Source organism: Podarcis muralis, chromosome 7 (genome assembly GCF_964188315.1).
Source record: "Podarcis muralis chromosome 7, rPodMur119.hap1.1, whole genome shotgun sequence".
Taxonomy (NCBI): domain Eukaryota; kingdom Metazoa; phylum Chordata; class Lepidosauria; order Squamata; family Lacertidae; genus Podarcis; species Podarcis muralis.
Genome location: NC_135661.1, coordinates 77,096,971 through 77,110,973, shown reverse-complemented (window position 1 = coordinate 77,110,973; position 14,003 = coordinate 77,096,971). Strand labels below are relative to the sequence as shown.

At 43.4% G+C, this 14,003-nt stretch overlaps 1 protein-coding gene across 2 annotated transcripts; it reads left to right on the top strand.

Moving 5' to 3' along the window:
- Nucleotides 1–102: 102 nt before the first annotated feature.
- Nucleotides 103–8,138, top strand: LOC144328577 (phospholipase A2 inhibitor gamma subunit B-like). 2 transcript variants are annotated; one of them, XM_077932585.1, is made up of 6 exons: nucleotides 109–288; nucleotides 1,848–1,900; nucleotides 2,633–2,749; nucleotides 3,446–3,598; nucleotides 4,047–4,178; nucleotides 7,788–8,138. In XM_077932585.1, the coding sequence occupies exons 2-6, from the start codon at nucleotides 1,852–1,854 to the stop codon at nucleotides 7,985–7,987; spliced, it is 651 nt and encodes a 216-aa protein (XP_077788711.1). In that variant the 5' UTR covers nucleotides 109–288; nucleotides 1,848–1,851; the 3' UTR covers nucleotides 7,988–8,138. The 2 variants fall into 2 exon arrangements, with proteins under 2 accessions (XP_077788712.1, XP_077788711.1); XM_077932586.1 differs by lacking the exon at nucleotides 4,047–4,178 and having other exon boundaries at nucleotides 103–288.
- The last annotated feature ends 5,865 nt before the right edge of the window (nucleotides 8,139–14,003 follow it).

The following is a 14,003-nucleotide window of genomic DNA, read 5'->3' as shown; positions in this document are numbered from 1 at the left end:
AAAAAAGCTGTTTGACCCAACTGAACTTTGTCCTACCATATTTTTTATGGATGTATGTATATTTAAAAACCTTGAGTGGTGAATGGGTGGAGCAATCATGGGGAACATCAAACTGGTGCTATCATATATAGCATGAAATGCAAATATTTCTTGTGTGTCGTTCCAAAGCCTTTGGCTCCTACATAAGGCAAGGTATTCCAGAATAGATGTGCCATAAGTGACCTTTAGCAGCCAGAAGAAAACATCCTGATTGAGGAGCACCTGCCCTGCAGTCCTTCACAACTTGTGGTAAGTCACATACTACATCCGTTTTGGAGCTCTAGACTTGGCAGACTCTTAGATCACATTTGCACCATCTGTTCAAAGCACTCTCGATACCACTTTAGTCATGGGTGCCACCAAACAATTCTGGAAGGTGTGGTTTGTTAAGGGTGCTGAGAGTTGTTGGGAGCTTCAGTTTTCAGAATGCTTAAGAATCAATCTGCCTTCATGGAGAACTCTGAGATGTGTCACTCTTGGAGGGCAACAGAGGCACTCCTAAAAACTCTCAGCACCGTTAACAAACAACAACAGCTCCCAGAATTCTTTGGGTGAAGCTGCAACTGTTTAAAGTGGTATCAGAGGGCTTCGAATGGATGGTGTGAATGTGGCCTAAATCTAGAAATAATACTACTTTGTATTTCTGAGAAATGGCAATGTTCTGGAAGAGGGGTTACCGCTCTCATGGTTAGGTTGCTATTTGTTTTATTTAAGAAAAGATGTTTATTTCCTGTGCCACTGAAAGAGGAATGAGGAACCTAGGGTGATATATAAAAACTAAACAAAGCTAAAACTAATACGTAGCTATAAACAGATTAAAATTAAATGGTGTTAAAACAACATTAAATGTTACAGCCCTGGAAGAATAGGAGGGTAGGTGCCATGCCCTTTGGATGTGAAAGGGGGCCACCACTGAAAAGTCCCCTTCTGTTGCTGCTACCCTCAAAATGAGGGAACACTCAGTCTGTCTGTTGAAGACAGAGAAGCCGGTCAGGCAATTTTTGCTGGGCTATGCTCATTGCCATACTTACTTGGGAGTAAGCTCACAACCACACATGTAAAGCACACTTCTCCCATAGAATGCCGGCAACTATAGCTTGTTAAGGGAGCTGAGCATTGCTAGAAAACTTTAACATACCACAGTTACCCAATACTTTGCTGAAATCAAGGTGTTCCCATGATCTACCACATGAGTAACACTATCTAAAAAGGAGATAAGGTTGATCTCACTTGGTTTAATCATGCCAGCCCCTGGTTATTAGGAGTGTGTGTGTGTGCGCGCGCACACGTGCACACGTGTGCAACACACATATACACACCACTCTCGGATGGAACTGAGAAGAAAATGGCAGCGCACCTGACTGCTATGCTCTCCACTGGCACATACATTGAGCACCTCCACATGACAGCAGGATTCTGATAAAATATGAGGTGAGCCTTACAGCCTCCCTGGATGGATTTGGCTCCTTAAATTGGTTGCTTATTAAGTTTGGGATTTATTTATTTTTAAAAACTATTTGTTGAAATGGGGGGGGGGGAATAATTTAGTTTTCCACACACACCCCACACACCCCACCCCCAATATGTGCTCGATCCCATGAACTTCTCAAAGGATTAATTGGCCAGGAGATTTGTATCTACAGTGTGCAACAACAGGGGTGAAATTCTACTCAGTTTGTGTTTAGAGACTAGTTTACCAAATTTACGTTCCCTGAAGCGATAGGAATAAAAATGCAGCTCTCCTTCAAAATTCACACCAGGCTGCAAAAAACTTTTGCACTCATTTCCACCTGTCATTTCTTCCCCAGCGCCATGCCGGCTCTCTTGGGACTTCTTGTCTTCTCTGTGCTTCTAACCCCAGGTAAGAAGTCATAATCTTCTAGGGCCAGTGTGTGTTGCAGTGGGATGCCTGGGAGTAAAGGAGATCCAAGCTGGGAAATCTGGAAGGGCTGACCGGGGTGGAAACCAATATACAGTGGTACCTCGGGTTACATACGCTTCAGGTTACACACTCCGCTAACCCAGAAATAGTGCTTCAGGTTAAGAACTTTGCTTCAGGATAAGAACAGAAATCGGGCTCTGGTGGTGCTGTGGCAGCGGGAGACCCCATTAGCTAAAGTGGTGCTCCAGGTTAAGAACAGTTTCAGGTTAAGAACGGACCTCTGGAACGAATTAAGTACTTCACCCAAGGTACCACTGTATCACCTTCAAGCTAGTGAGTGTCAGAGCAGGAACAGCGTTGCACTTGACACCACTGGCGGAGGAAGAGGACTGCAGGGGGAGTGCACCGCCCCCGGCAGCGCGAGCCTGGTGGGGTGCCCCCCTGCCCACGCTGCACACCACACCATGCCCCCAGGATGCACGCCACGCCCCTGCTGGCAGCACGTCACATCCCTGCGGATGGCGTGCCATGCCCCTAGGACACATGCCAGCCCCGCCCCCGCCTGCTCTCCTCCCCACGGTCCTGGAGCATGAAGCTCCACCACTGCTTGACACACATTTGTGGGATCCTGGCCCCTTTTGCAGATGATAACGTAGAATGATGTGTGCACATGGACCCTGCTTAGGAAACCTTGCATCTTCTCTCCTGCAGGTGACTCCTTGGAGTGCGAAACCTGCACAGGGCCAGGCTTGAACTGTACGGGCACGATGGTGAACTGCAGTGCTGCTGAAGACAGATGTGCTGTTGCTGTTGTTGAAGTCACAGTAGGTGAGTGAGAAGGATCGCCACCAAATTCAGGCCAGGCCATAGGTCATAGTTTGCAAAAAGGTATATCAAGATGCCCTCATTGGAACCAGGCCATTCATTCATTCATTCATTCATTCATGTGCAGCGGTGACTGCTTAGATTGCTAGCAGCTCTCTAAATGCAGCCCGCCCAAAGCTAGGGGCCTCCGAATGCTTTGGACTACAACTCCCATCACCCCTCACCATTGTCAGTGCAGACTGTGGCTGTGGTTGTGGCTGGTGGGGATTGTATTCTCAAAAACATCTGGAGAACATGGCCTCTAAGTTTTCAAGCAGAGAGCTCACTTTTCCAGCCCTCTGCAGCCTGAGGTACCTTGGCACTGTGGTCAAGGGCTGGCGTCCCTCCATAGGTTGCTGGACTACAGTTCCCATCATTCCTGGCCCTTCACTGTGCTGGCAAGAGCTAATGGGAGCTGTAGCCCAGCAATGCCAGAGGGACAATGCATTGTAGGACACTGCCCTAAATGCTTATCTAGGAGTCCGCACAAGGGAGCTGGTCCTGGAAGAAGAACTGTGAGGGGAGAGACTTAGTCAGGCAAGGCCTCCTTCCACCTGCCTTGCTTCACCCTCTAGTCTCTGCATCATCATCATCATCATCATCATCATCATCATTACTACTACTACTACTACTACTACTATTATTATTCCTTCTCTGCAGCTGATGGACCAAACCAAGAAATAATGAAAGGCTGTCTATCTCCTGGCATCTGCGGACTTGAACCATTTTATCTGAATTTGGGCAAGATGTTTACTGCCAGAGGAAAGGTTGTCTGCTGTGAGGGGGATGACTGTGCATCTGTTTCTCCTCAAGGTAGCTCTCATCCTCTTTTCCTGCTCTGTGTTCCGGAGGCCAGGTTGTGCCATGGAGTGTGTGTGTGTGTGTGTGTGTGTGTGTGAACATAGGAACATAAAACTGTTTCCCAATACCTCAAGGACCACCTGTCCCCATTTGAACCGACCATCCACGAGAGATGGCCACCCAACCTCTGCTTGAAAACCTCCAAAGGAGAGGCCCAGACCTCACTGAATGTTTTTGCCTGGTCAGAATGTGAATTGTGATGACATCTCTCACTTGCCAAGATAGAGAAACTAGCCTACTGTATGAAAGTAAGGCTTAGCATTCATTGCTCCATGCACTTCTGCTTCAGGCCCCATCTACGACTGGCATGTGCACCCCACGTGAGAACACGGTCCTTGGGCTGGAGAATGGTCCCAGTATATTTCCTTTTCTGACAGTGTCTCTGCTTCCCCCTCAATAGTGCCACCAATCAGCAGTAAATCCAATGGGAAAAAATGTCCAGCCTGCTTTACTCAAAATTTCCCATGCTCTACAGAGGAGGTAGAATGTACAGGAGATGAGGACCACTGTCTGGATGCTACCCTCAAATCTGGTAATTCTGTTAAGATCTGCTATGTTGATATTGCTGATTATGAGCAGGGATTGGCTGAGCAGCATGGTCTTGCTAGCAATCAGTCAGAGGGGTCCGTTCCATGCTGCTCTGTTCATCTGCTTGCATTTTTTAAACCTATTTCATGTTTACTTTTTACCTGAAATGTGCACATTTTATGTAACTCTTCAGGGTTGTAGCCAATACAGTGATACCTTGGGTTACAAACACTTTGGGTTACAAACTCTGCTAACCCCAAAGTAGTTGCTCCAGGTTGCGAACTTTGCCCCAGGATGAGAATGGAAATCGTGCGCCGGTGGCGCAGTGGCAGCGGAAGGCAAAAGCGCGCCTCAGGTTAAGAACGGTTTCAGGTTAAGAACTAACCCGAGGTTCCATTGTATCAGCCACAGCGTAGAGCCATTGAAACGAATGGGCACAGCTAACTTAGTTCTGTTAATTTCAGTGGGTCTACTCTGAGTAGAATCCCCTTGGAAGCAATGCATGCTTTTAATGAGTTCACCAGCAAGAAGCACATTTTGCATGTGTTGCAAATGCCATTCAAAGTCCAGAGAAATGCATAAAATCTGTCTGTGAGATGTGTTCTATTTTTATTTTATTTTTAAAATTTTTATTGGAAATTTTATTTACAACATAACATACACCCCCAATACAGAAATCCACCCTCATTAAACATGAACATCACATACAATAAGCATAACATACAACAATACAAACAACCAAATAAAAGACTTCCTTTATCCTGTACCTGGCCTCCTTAATTACTCAACTTCAAATTCGGTGATGACCTGTTCCTTCAGATCAGCGGCACAGCAATGGGCACCCGCATGGCCCCACAGTATGCCAACATCTTCATGGCAGATTTAGAACAACGTTTCCTAAACTCCTACCCACTCAAACCTCTCTTGTACCTGCGATACATTGACGATATTTTTATCATCTGGACACATGGTCAACAGACCCTGGACACCTTCCACCAGAAATTCAATGATTTTCACCCCACAATCAACCTAACAATGAATCAATCTATGCAAGAAATACATTTTTTGGACACTACTATAAAAATACAGGATGGGCGCATAGACACCACCTTATACCGTAAACCAACTGACCGACAAACATATCTACATGCCTCTAGCTACCATCCCAAACATACCAAACAGTCCATTGTATATAGCCAGGCACTACGTTACAGCCGTATCTGTTCCAATTCTACAGACAGAGACTCTCACCTAAGAGATCTACAGCAAACCTTTTTAGAACTAAAATACCCAGCAGATGAAGTTAGACAACAGATCAACAGAGCCAGACTGATACCCAGAGAGAACTTGCTGCAAGACAGACCCAAAAAAGAAAATAACAGAACACCTCTAGTCATCACATACAGCTCCCAAGTTAAAACAGTACAACGCATCATCAGAGATCTACAACCTCTCCTGGACAATGACAGTTCTCTTTCTCAAGCTCTGGGAGGAAGACCTTTCATTGCCTACAGACAGCCACCCAATCTTAAACAACTCCTAACCTACAATAATACTACAACCAGACTTAACACGGACACTGGCACCAGAGCCTGCAATAAACCCAGATGCCAACTTTGCTGCCACATACACCCGGACAAAACCATTACTGGCCCCAACAACATCACACATACCATCTCGGGACTATTTAATTGCTCATCGTCTAACATTGTGTATGCCATCAAATGCCAACAGTGTCCTTCAGCTCTCTATATTGGACAAACAGGCCAAACCTTACGCCAAAGAATAAACGGACATAAATCTGACATCAAGAATCACAAGACAGAGAAACCAGTAGGAGAACACTTCAATCTCCCAGGACATTCTATACAAGATCTCAAAGTAGCTGTTTTACTACAAAGGAATTTCAGAAATAGACTGGAAAGAGAAGCTGCTGAATTGGAACTCATTACCAAACTTAAAACCACGGAGAGACCTGGCCTTAACAAAGACATTGGATTCTTATCTCATTATACATAACATAGCCATTTTTCACCTTCTCACCCCTTGCTTTTTCCTGTAAGACCTACTGCAGTCGTTTAGAGTCGTCAACAGGCTCATCACAGCTATCTGCCAATCACCCATTCCCACCACCCCTCTGAGTAATACCCCTCCCCACCTTCTCACTATATAGAAGGATCTGGCAACTTCTGTTTCAGTGTATCTGAAGAAGTGTGCATGCACACGAAAGCTCATACCAAGAACTAACTTAGTTGGTCTTTAAGGTGCTACTGGAAGGAATTTTTTTGTTCTTATAAGCTGTTTCCTTTATGAATAATTATTAAGATTTTTCTAATTGTAACTTAAATATCCACAAAGTCTCCTACAGACATTCATCGAAACAAGTCCAGGTATGTATTTTAGGGCACTGTTTTGTGAAGTATTCTCTGCATTTCCCCCATGCTTTTTGAAATTCTTTTCTAGTGTGATCTCTAATTGCCTCTGTTAATCTAGCTAGTTCAATATACTCTAACAGTTTGTCTTGCCATTCCTTTTTTGTTGGCACAATTTCTTTTTTCCAGTTTTTAGCAATTAGGATCCTTGCTGCTCCTGTGACATAGAGGAATATTTTCTGATCTTCTCTTGCTATACCTGTGTCCATTATCCCTAATAGAAAAGCTTCTGTGTTTTTCATAAAGTTATACTTAAACATTTTTTTAAGCTTGTCATATACTATGTTCCAGAAGCTTTTGATTTTTTCACAGGTCCACCAAATATGTATAAGTGTCCCCTATGTTTTACCACACAGTAAAACACAGATTTGTTTTTGTCTTATAACTTTTAGCTATTTTGGTAGGTGTTAAGTACCATCTATAAAACATCTTGATTAGATTTTCCCTCAATACTTCACAGGCTGTAAATTTCCAGTTCTTTCTCCATAGTTCTTCCCATGCTGTTAAGTTAATGGTTTTCCCAATATCTAAAGCCCACTTGATCATTACCTCCTTGACCTGTTCGCCTTTGACCTCCCACTCCAATAAGGTATCATACATTTTTTATATTACCTTAGTTTTGTTTTGTAATAACACTTTTTCTAATAATGAAGGTTCATTTGAGAAACTTTTTTCTTATCTGTCCTGAACACTTCATGCAATTGATTGTATTGGATCCAACCCGTAAGGTGTTGTTTAATTTCCTCATAATCTTTAATTACCAATTTATTATCGTTTTCCTTAATCAGATCTTTATATGTGGCCCATTCTCAGTCCATGTTTTTCTTTTTTATTGTAATTGCTTCTAGAGGCGAGCTAAATACGCATGCCAACCATAGCAATTGTTAAATCCTTCTAGATCTAACAAATCACTATCTTTTAATACAATCCACTCTTTTAACCAATTTAAACAGACAACGTCGTAATATAAATTTAGGTCAGGTAGCGCCAGTCCACCTCTATGTTTTTTATCTGTTAGAAGTTTGCGTTTAATTCTTGGTTATAATAATAATAAAACATTCAGGAGCATCAGGTTAGCCTGGCTCATTGTGAGAAATGAACTGAATGAATTCCTATTTTTGAGAACTTTCCCTTTTCCTGGTTTGTGGGTTTAAACTGTAGTCTTTGCTTTCCATCTCCAGGGGTGAATGAAATCATCGTGAAAGGTTGCACTAGCAAGTCTTACTGTGCAGCTGTGCAAGAAATGATGAGAATGACCTTCCATGTTACTGCTTCTGAAACACTAAATGCTCAATGCAAACCAGCCAATAAGGCACCTCCATCATCGAGATTTCGCCTTCTGGCCCTGTTGGGGCTTCTGGCAGTGAAGATCCTCCTCTAATGAACCCCCTCCTGTTAGTCAGCACCATGGGAGACCTTCCTTTCCATGTTCTTCTCTATATTTGTTTTTTCAGAATAATTTGTTTTCAGAGTTATTTTACTGAATTGTAATGAATCGTGGGGGAAAATAAAACAAAAAGAAATGAGGACAAGCTTGTCCATTGAAGATCTGTTGGTCAATGAGACTTAGCAGAGATGGAGAACCTTTTTTCAGCCTGAGTGATGTATTTCTTCATGACAGCCTTCGGGGGGGGGGGTCAACAGCCAGTGGTGGGCAGGGCCAAAGGCCAATGTTTGTGGAACAAATACTTTCTTTTGTGAAGTAGGCAATCTTCCAACCATAGGAAAGTCAGAGGTTTCTATGCACAGAGACACACAGTCTTCATCCTCCATTGATGCAAGTAAGAGACATTATGAAAGTGTAAGAATACGTTCTTATCTCCCTTGTGCTAGAGGAGGTGTGAATGTTTTGCTATTGGATATTTGACACAATTTCATTACATAGGAAAGCAAAATAACGAAGGGGTGTACATTTTATTGGAGCAAAGCAGTGCACAAAATCAAGAATTTGAGACTTCTGTGGCTTCTGCAAGTGTTAAGCTCTCCCCTTCAGAAACCTGTGCCAGCAAGAAAACAAAGGTCTCTCATCCATTCATTTGGTCCCTAGTCCAGCGATATGTAGGTCCTTGAGATTACCTTAAAAGCGATCTTCACTGCCTGAAGTCTGATTCCTGCTTATAGGAGGTTGATAAAGAGTAAACAGACCTTCCTGGAAAAATAGAAACATTTGTGTTCTGATCTTCTCTGCAACTATTAGGATCAGGAAGTTAGCTGTTCTTTCCAGGTCCATATGAGATAGGAGCTTGTACCAAGGTCACAGATAGTTCATGTGGGGAGGCCTTTCATATTAAACTTGTGTCAGCTGCACTAATGCCATGTAGAAATAAACCATGTAAAGAGTATAGACTACCACCCATTGTTACACTTGCTTCTATGAAGGCAGACATGTGGACACACTGCATATTTGCTAGTGAGATGTCTAAAATGGGGCAGACTAATGTGACCATCTATGGCCGTATCTATCTGCTGCTGTGGACAAGTGCTTAAGCTGAAGCCCTCCAGATGCTTTGAACTATAGTTCCCATCAGCCCCAAGCAGCACAGGTGATGGGAAATGCAATCCAAAACATCTGGAGGCTTCCAAGTAGGATAAGGTTGGGCAAGACCCTTTGGCCAACGCAGGCTCCTCTCATCTCTCTCTGCGCCTTATGGCCAAGAAACTAGCCTATCTCACTGGACATCGAACCATCTATCCTCGTGCAACCACTAGCCCCACAACATATTTCTTCCCCTGAATCTTTCTACATCTAACCATCTTCCCCACTTTTCATTCTCAAAGGTACTTCTTCTTCACATGTGGGGCAATGCTTTAAAGGATTTTGTCATTGTTGTTAGGGTTGCAACATTGACAACATTTATCTTTTGCTAGACTAAGGTGATGTTGTTTTGCTACTAGCATGCTTCCAAGCCTGTGGCGGTTAGGGGAGGGTTGTTTTGTTCTGTCTTTATGGTAGAATTTCTTTATGTTTATGTTTTAAACATGCCGTAAGTCACTTGGAGACCTTCCGTTAACAAGCAACTGGCAATTTCAAATAGTACAGTGGTACTTTGGTTCTCTTTTTTTTAAAAAAAATAATATTTATTAAAGTTTCAAACAAAATTACAATAATACAAAGAAAAAAGAAAAAAAAGAAAATACAAAATACAGAAAAAATAGAATAACAATTAAAAACAAATCAGTCTTTCCATATCTCACACCTCCCTTTTTTGCATCCCAGTTCAGTTAATTAATTCAGCAAATCCTTTCCCTTTTTGTTCTTATCTTAATCCTTTATCTTAGTATATTATTACTTCAAATTCCCATCTATTAACAATCCATTTTTACATAGACCTTAATAACATTGCTGCTAAAACCACTTAACTTCATTCCAACATCATTCTAACATTCATTAATTTTGCAATATTTCTGTAAATAGTCTTTAAATTTCTTCCAATCTTCTTCCACCGACTCGTCTCCCTGGTCTCGGATTCTGCCGGTCATCTCCGCCAGTTCCATATTATCCATCACCTTCATCTGCCATTCTTCCAGGGTGGGTAGATCTTGTGTCTTCCAATACTTTGCAATAAGTATTCTCGCTGCTGTTGTAGCATACATAAAGAAAGTTCTAGCCTTCTTTGGGACCAATTGGCCGACAATGCCCAGGAGAAAGGCCTCTGGTTTCTTCAGGAAGGTATATTTAAATACCTTTTTCATTTCATTATATATCATCTCCCAGAAAGCCTTAATCCTTGGGCACGTCAGTGGTACTTTGGTTCTCGAACAGCTTAGTTGTCGAACAAATCGGTTCCCAAACGCCGAAAACCCAGAAGTGCTCTGGTCTGTGAATGTTTTTTTGGAAGCCAAACATCCAAGGCAGCTTCCAATTGAGTGCAGGAAGCTCCTGCAGCCAATTGGAAGCCAGGCCTTGGTTTTTGAACGGTTTCTGGAGTCGATTGCACTCCGGAATGGATTAAGTTCGAGAACCAAGGTACCACTGTAACAGCAACAAGTGCTCTGTGGGGTTTACAGTATGGATTTGCATCCTGGGAGTTCACTCACTTTTCTTGGTGACACCCCTGCCCCTATCATCCAGACAGGGGTGCCAGGTAAGCCCCATCCCATATAATTGATCACAAGGCATGGCACACACACACACACACACACACCATTTGAGTAGCAATGCACTTCAACTTTGGGGTGATGGGGAAGACCCTTCCAATATTTTATTGGGAGGCAAAGGGACCTTGGCTCCTAGTGAAGGAGGTGAGGACAGGTGCCCCACCTAGGCCCGAAGTCACGCCAGGCCTCAAAACTGTCCAAAATTCCCTTTCTCTCTTCTAAAAATCCACAGCTAAAGTTTTCTCACGAGATGCTGTGGCAAAGGCAAAATGTTACTTTTATCAGTACAATTAGGCTTCAAAAAGCTAATAATGAATAGGCTCTGTTCAAAGCAAGCCTGAGAACTGACTCTTATCTTATTCGGTTGTAACACATCTTTGGACACGCTGAACGCAAGGCTTCTCATCCCCCTTTCCTGGGAAGAGTCCAAAAGAGTCCCAAGACAGGAGCTTTCTGTTCATGCTCAGGGGAACTCATGGGGCAGGACTCTTGAGGAGGAGGAGAAAGGGAAGGGAACTAGAAGGGGAATATATGCTCTGTGTAAATGACTGTGAACTCGTGCTTGTTTGTGAATCTATCACACTTGCTCCTTCTACCAGCCGGATGGTAGAAATAAAGCTTTTTCTCTGAAACTATTCCTTGAGTGTCTGTTGACTCCCATCTCCCTTTCCCGGGCGCAATACTCTTCCCAACCCAAGGGCAAAGCCTCATAAGGCTACACTAGGAACTGGCTCCTGTGCACCCAGACATACAAAAAAAAGGGGGCGGGAGTTCTCCTCTTTCCCCTGTTGGGACTCAATCTCCCATCTCTTGTTTCCCAGCCACCTGCTGTGTCTGCAGAATAAGGTTACCAGACATCCCCGTTTCCAGGGGATAATTCCCAGATTTACAAATAGGTCCCCTTACAAAATCCTATGATTCCGACTCATTTCAATGAAGTGTCCCTGGATTCATTGAAAAAAATCTGGTAACCTTACTGCAGAAGCCCTAGTTGTCCCATTCTAACTCCCCACCCATGACTGATCCAGCAGATGCCTTTTTCTCCCTGGGTGGGCCTTGAATACTTATACCAGGTGAGTGATATGTGCTGGAAGCATCTTGCCCCAAAAGCTAGTTGCATGGTTTTTTGTGTAGACTCCCCACCTTCTGCTTTGTGCATTGTGATGCAAAACAGTGACTCCGCAGAACAGCAGATGAAGGATTGGCCACTCTTAGAATCCAGCGAACTTACACAAAGGTCCTGGGGGAAAGGCCCATAAGTGAGTCTATGGGCAAGATGGTGGTGTTGGTCACTGCTGTTTTCAGGACTCAACTAGGGATGGGCTGCAGCTCAGGAACAGAGCCTCTGCTCAGCATGCAGAAGGTTCCAGATTCAGTTCTCGGCATCTCCAAATAGGGCTGGGGAAAACTCTGTCTGAAACCCTGCAAAGCCACTGTCAATCAGTGTAGACAGCACTAAACTGGACGGAACAATGGTCTGACCTGTTATAAGGGAGCTTTCTATGTTCCTGCATCATTTACCAAACGTTTCTATGCTTTAAGTTTCCAATTTTAAAATGTGTCTCCTTTATAACGGCAATAAATTTATAAACAAGGTTAAAACCTTTTTATTTGCTCAGGTGTTTGGGCCACGGACATTTGGGTGTGGTTTGATTGACATAATCACAGCTGGTTTTTGCCGTAGTTTTTATTATGATATTGTAGTTATAAAAATGTCTTTTGTTCTATGGTTTATTTGTACTTTGCCATTAGCCACCCTCTGATTGAGGTTACAGGAAGGAGATGATATGATAGAAAAGCACTGAGACAAACAAACCAAGGCAATTATCCACCTTGTGGCCACATAGCTGCTAGATGACAGTAAAGCTGACCCATATTACATGATTTTATAAGGTTAACTGGAGTGGGTGTGGCAAACTGGTTAATTTGGGTCTGTTCATCTCAGTGGGATTACTCTGAGTGGAACTTAGCCCAATCATACAGAGAATTACAGCTGGACAGCTCCCCTGAATATCTAGGCCTAGGTAAGTTTGCATAAGGGACACGGGTGGCCCTGTGGTCTAAACCACTGAGTCTCTTGGGCTTGCCGATCAGAAGGTTGGCAGTTCGAACCCCCGCAATGGGGTGAGCTCCTGTTGCTCAGTCCCAGCTCCTGCCTACCTAGCAGTTCAAAAGTACGCCCAAAAGTGCAAGTAGATAAATAGGTACCGCTCCTGTGGGAAGGTAAATGGCATTTCTGTGCGCTGCTCTGGTTTTGGTGTTCCATTGCACCAGAAGTGGCTTAGTCATGCTGGCTACATGGCCCAGAAAAACTGTTTGCTGACAAACGCCGGCTCCCTGGGCCTGTAAAGCGAGATGAGCGCAGCAACCCCAGAGTCTGCAATTGGACTTAACTGTCAGGGGTCCCTTACCTTTACCTTTTTAAGTTTTCATAGGCAGGCAGGTAGGAAGTTCGCCCTCTTCTTTTTCACTTCATGATCATCTTGAGATGCTAGCAGAATATCCAATAACATTGTAATCATTTCATTTTTATTATTCTTGTTGGTTTCAGGCATTTTTATAATTTTATTTTTTTAGTGATCATTAATGAATCAAGCATCATATTACCCCTGTATCTTAGAGAGAAGTTCAAGCATACAGACGGAAGTGAGGTCATATAATTTCCCTTTTTAATTTAAAATCTAAAACGTGCTGGAAATGTAAAGAAAAAGAGGGTGCTTTTTATTATTTGTATGGGACGCAGGTAGCCCTGTGGGTTAAACCACAGAGCCTAGGACTTGCCGATCAGAAGGTCGGAGGTTCGAATCCCCGTGACGGGGTAAGCTCCCATTGTTCAGTCCCTGCTCCTGCCAACCTAGCAGTTCGAAAGCATGTCAAAGTGCAAGTAGATAAATAGGTACCACTCCGGCAGGAAGGTAAAAGGTGTTTCCGTGCGCTGCTCTGGTTCACCAGAAGCGGCTTAGTCATGCTGGCCACATACACCAGCTATACACCGGCTCCCTCAGCCAATAAAGCAAGATGAGCGCCACAACCCCAGAGACGGCCATGACTGGACCTAATGGTCAGGGGTCCCTTTACCTTTACCTTATTATATGTGGTGGCTATGTAAGATGATAAAAGACTTCTGGGAAATTATAATGAATTGGAAAAAAATGTTGAAAATAACTTTTCCTAAGAAACCAGAAGCTTTTCTTTTAGGTATTATAGGACCAGAGATCCCGAAGGACCAGACAAAACTATTTATGTACAAGACCATGGCTGCATGGACTCTGTTAGCCCAGAAATGGAAAGCTGGTACA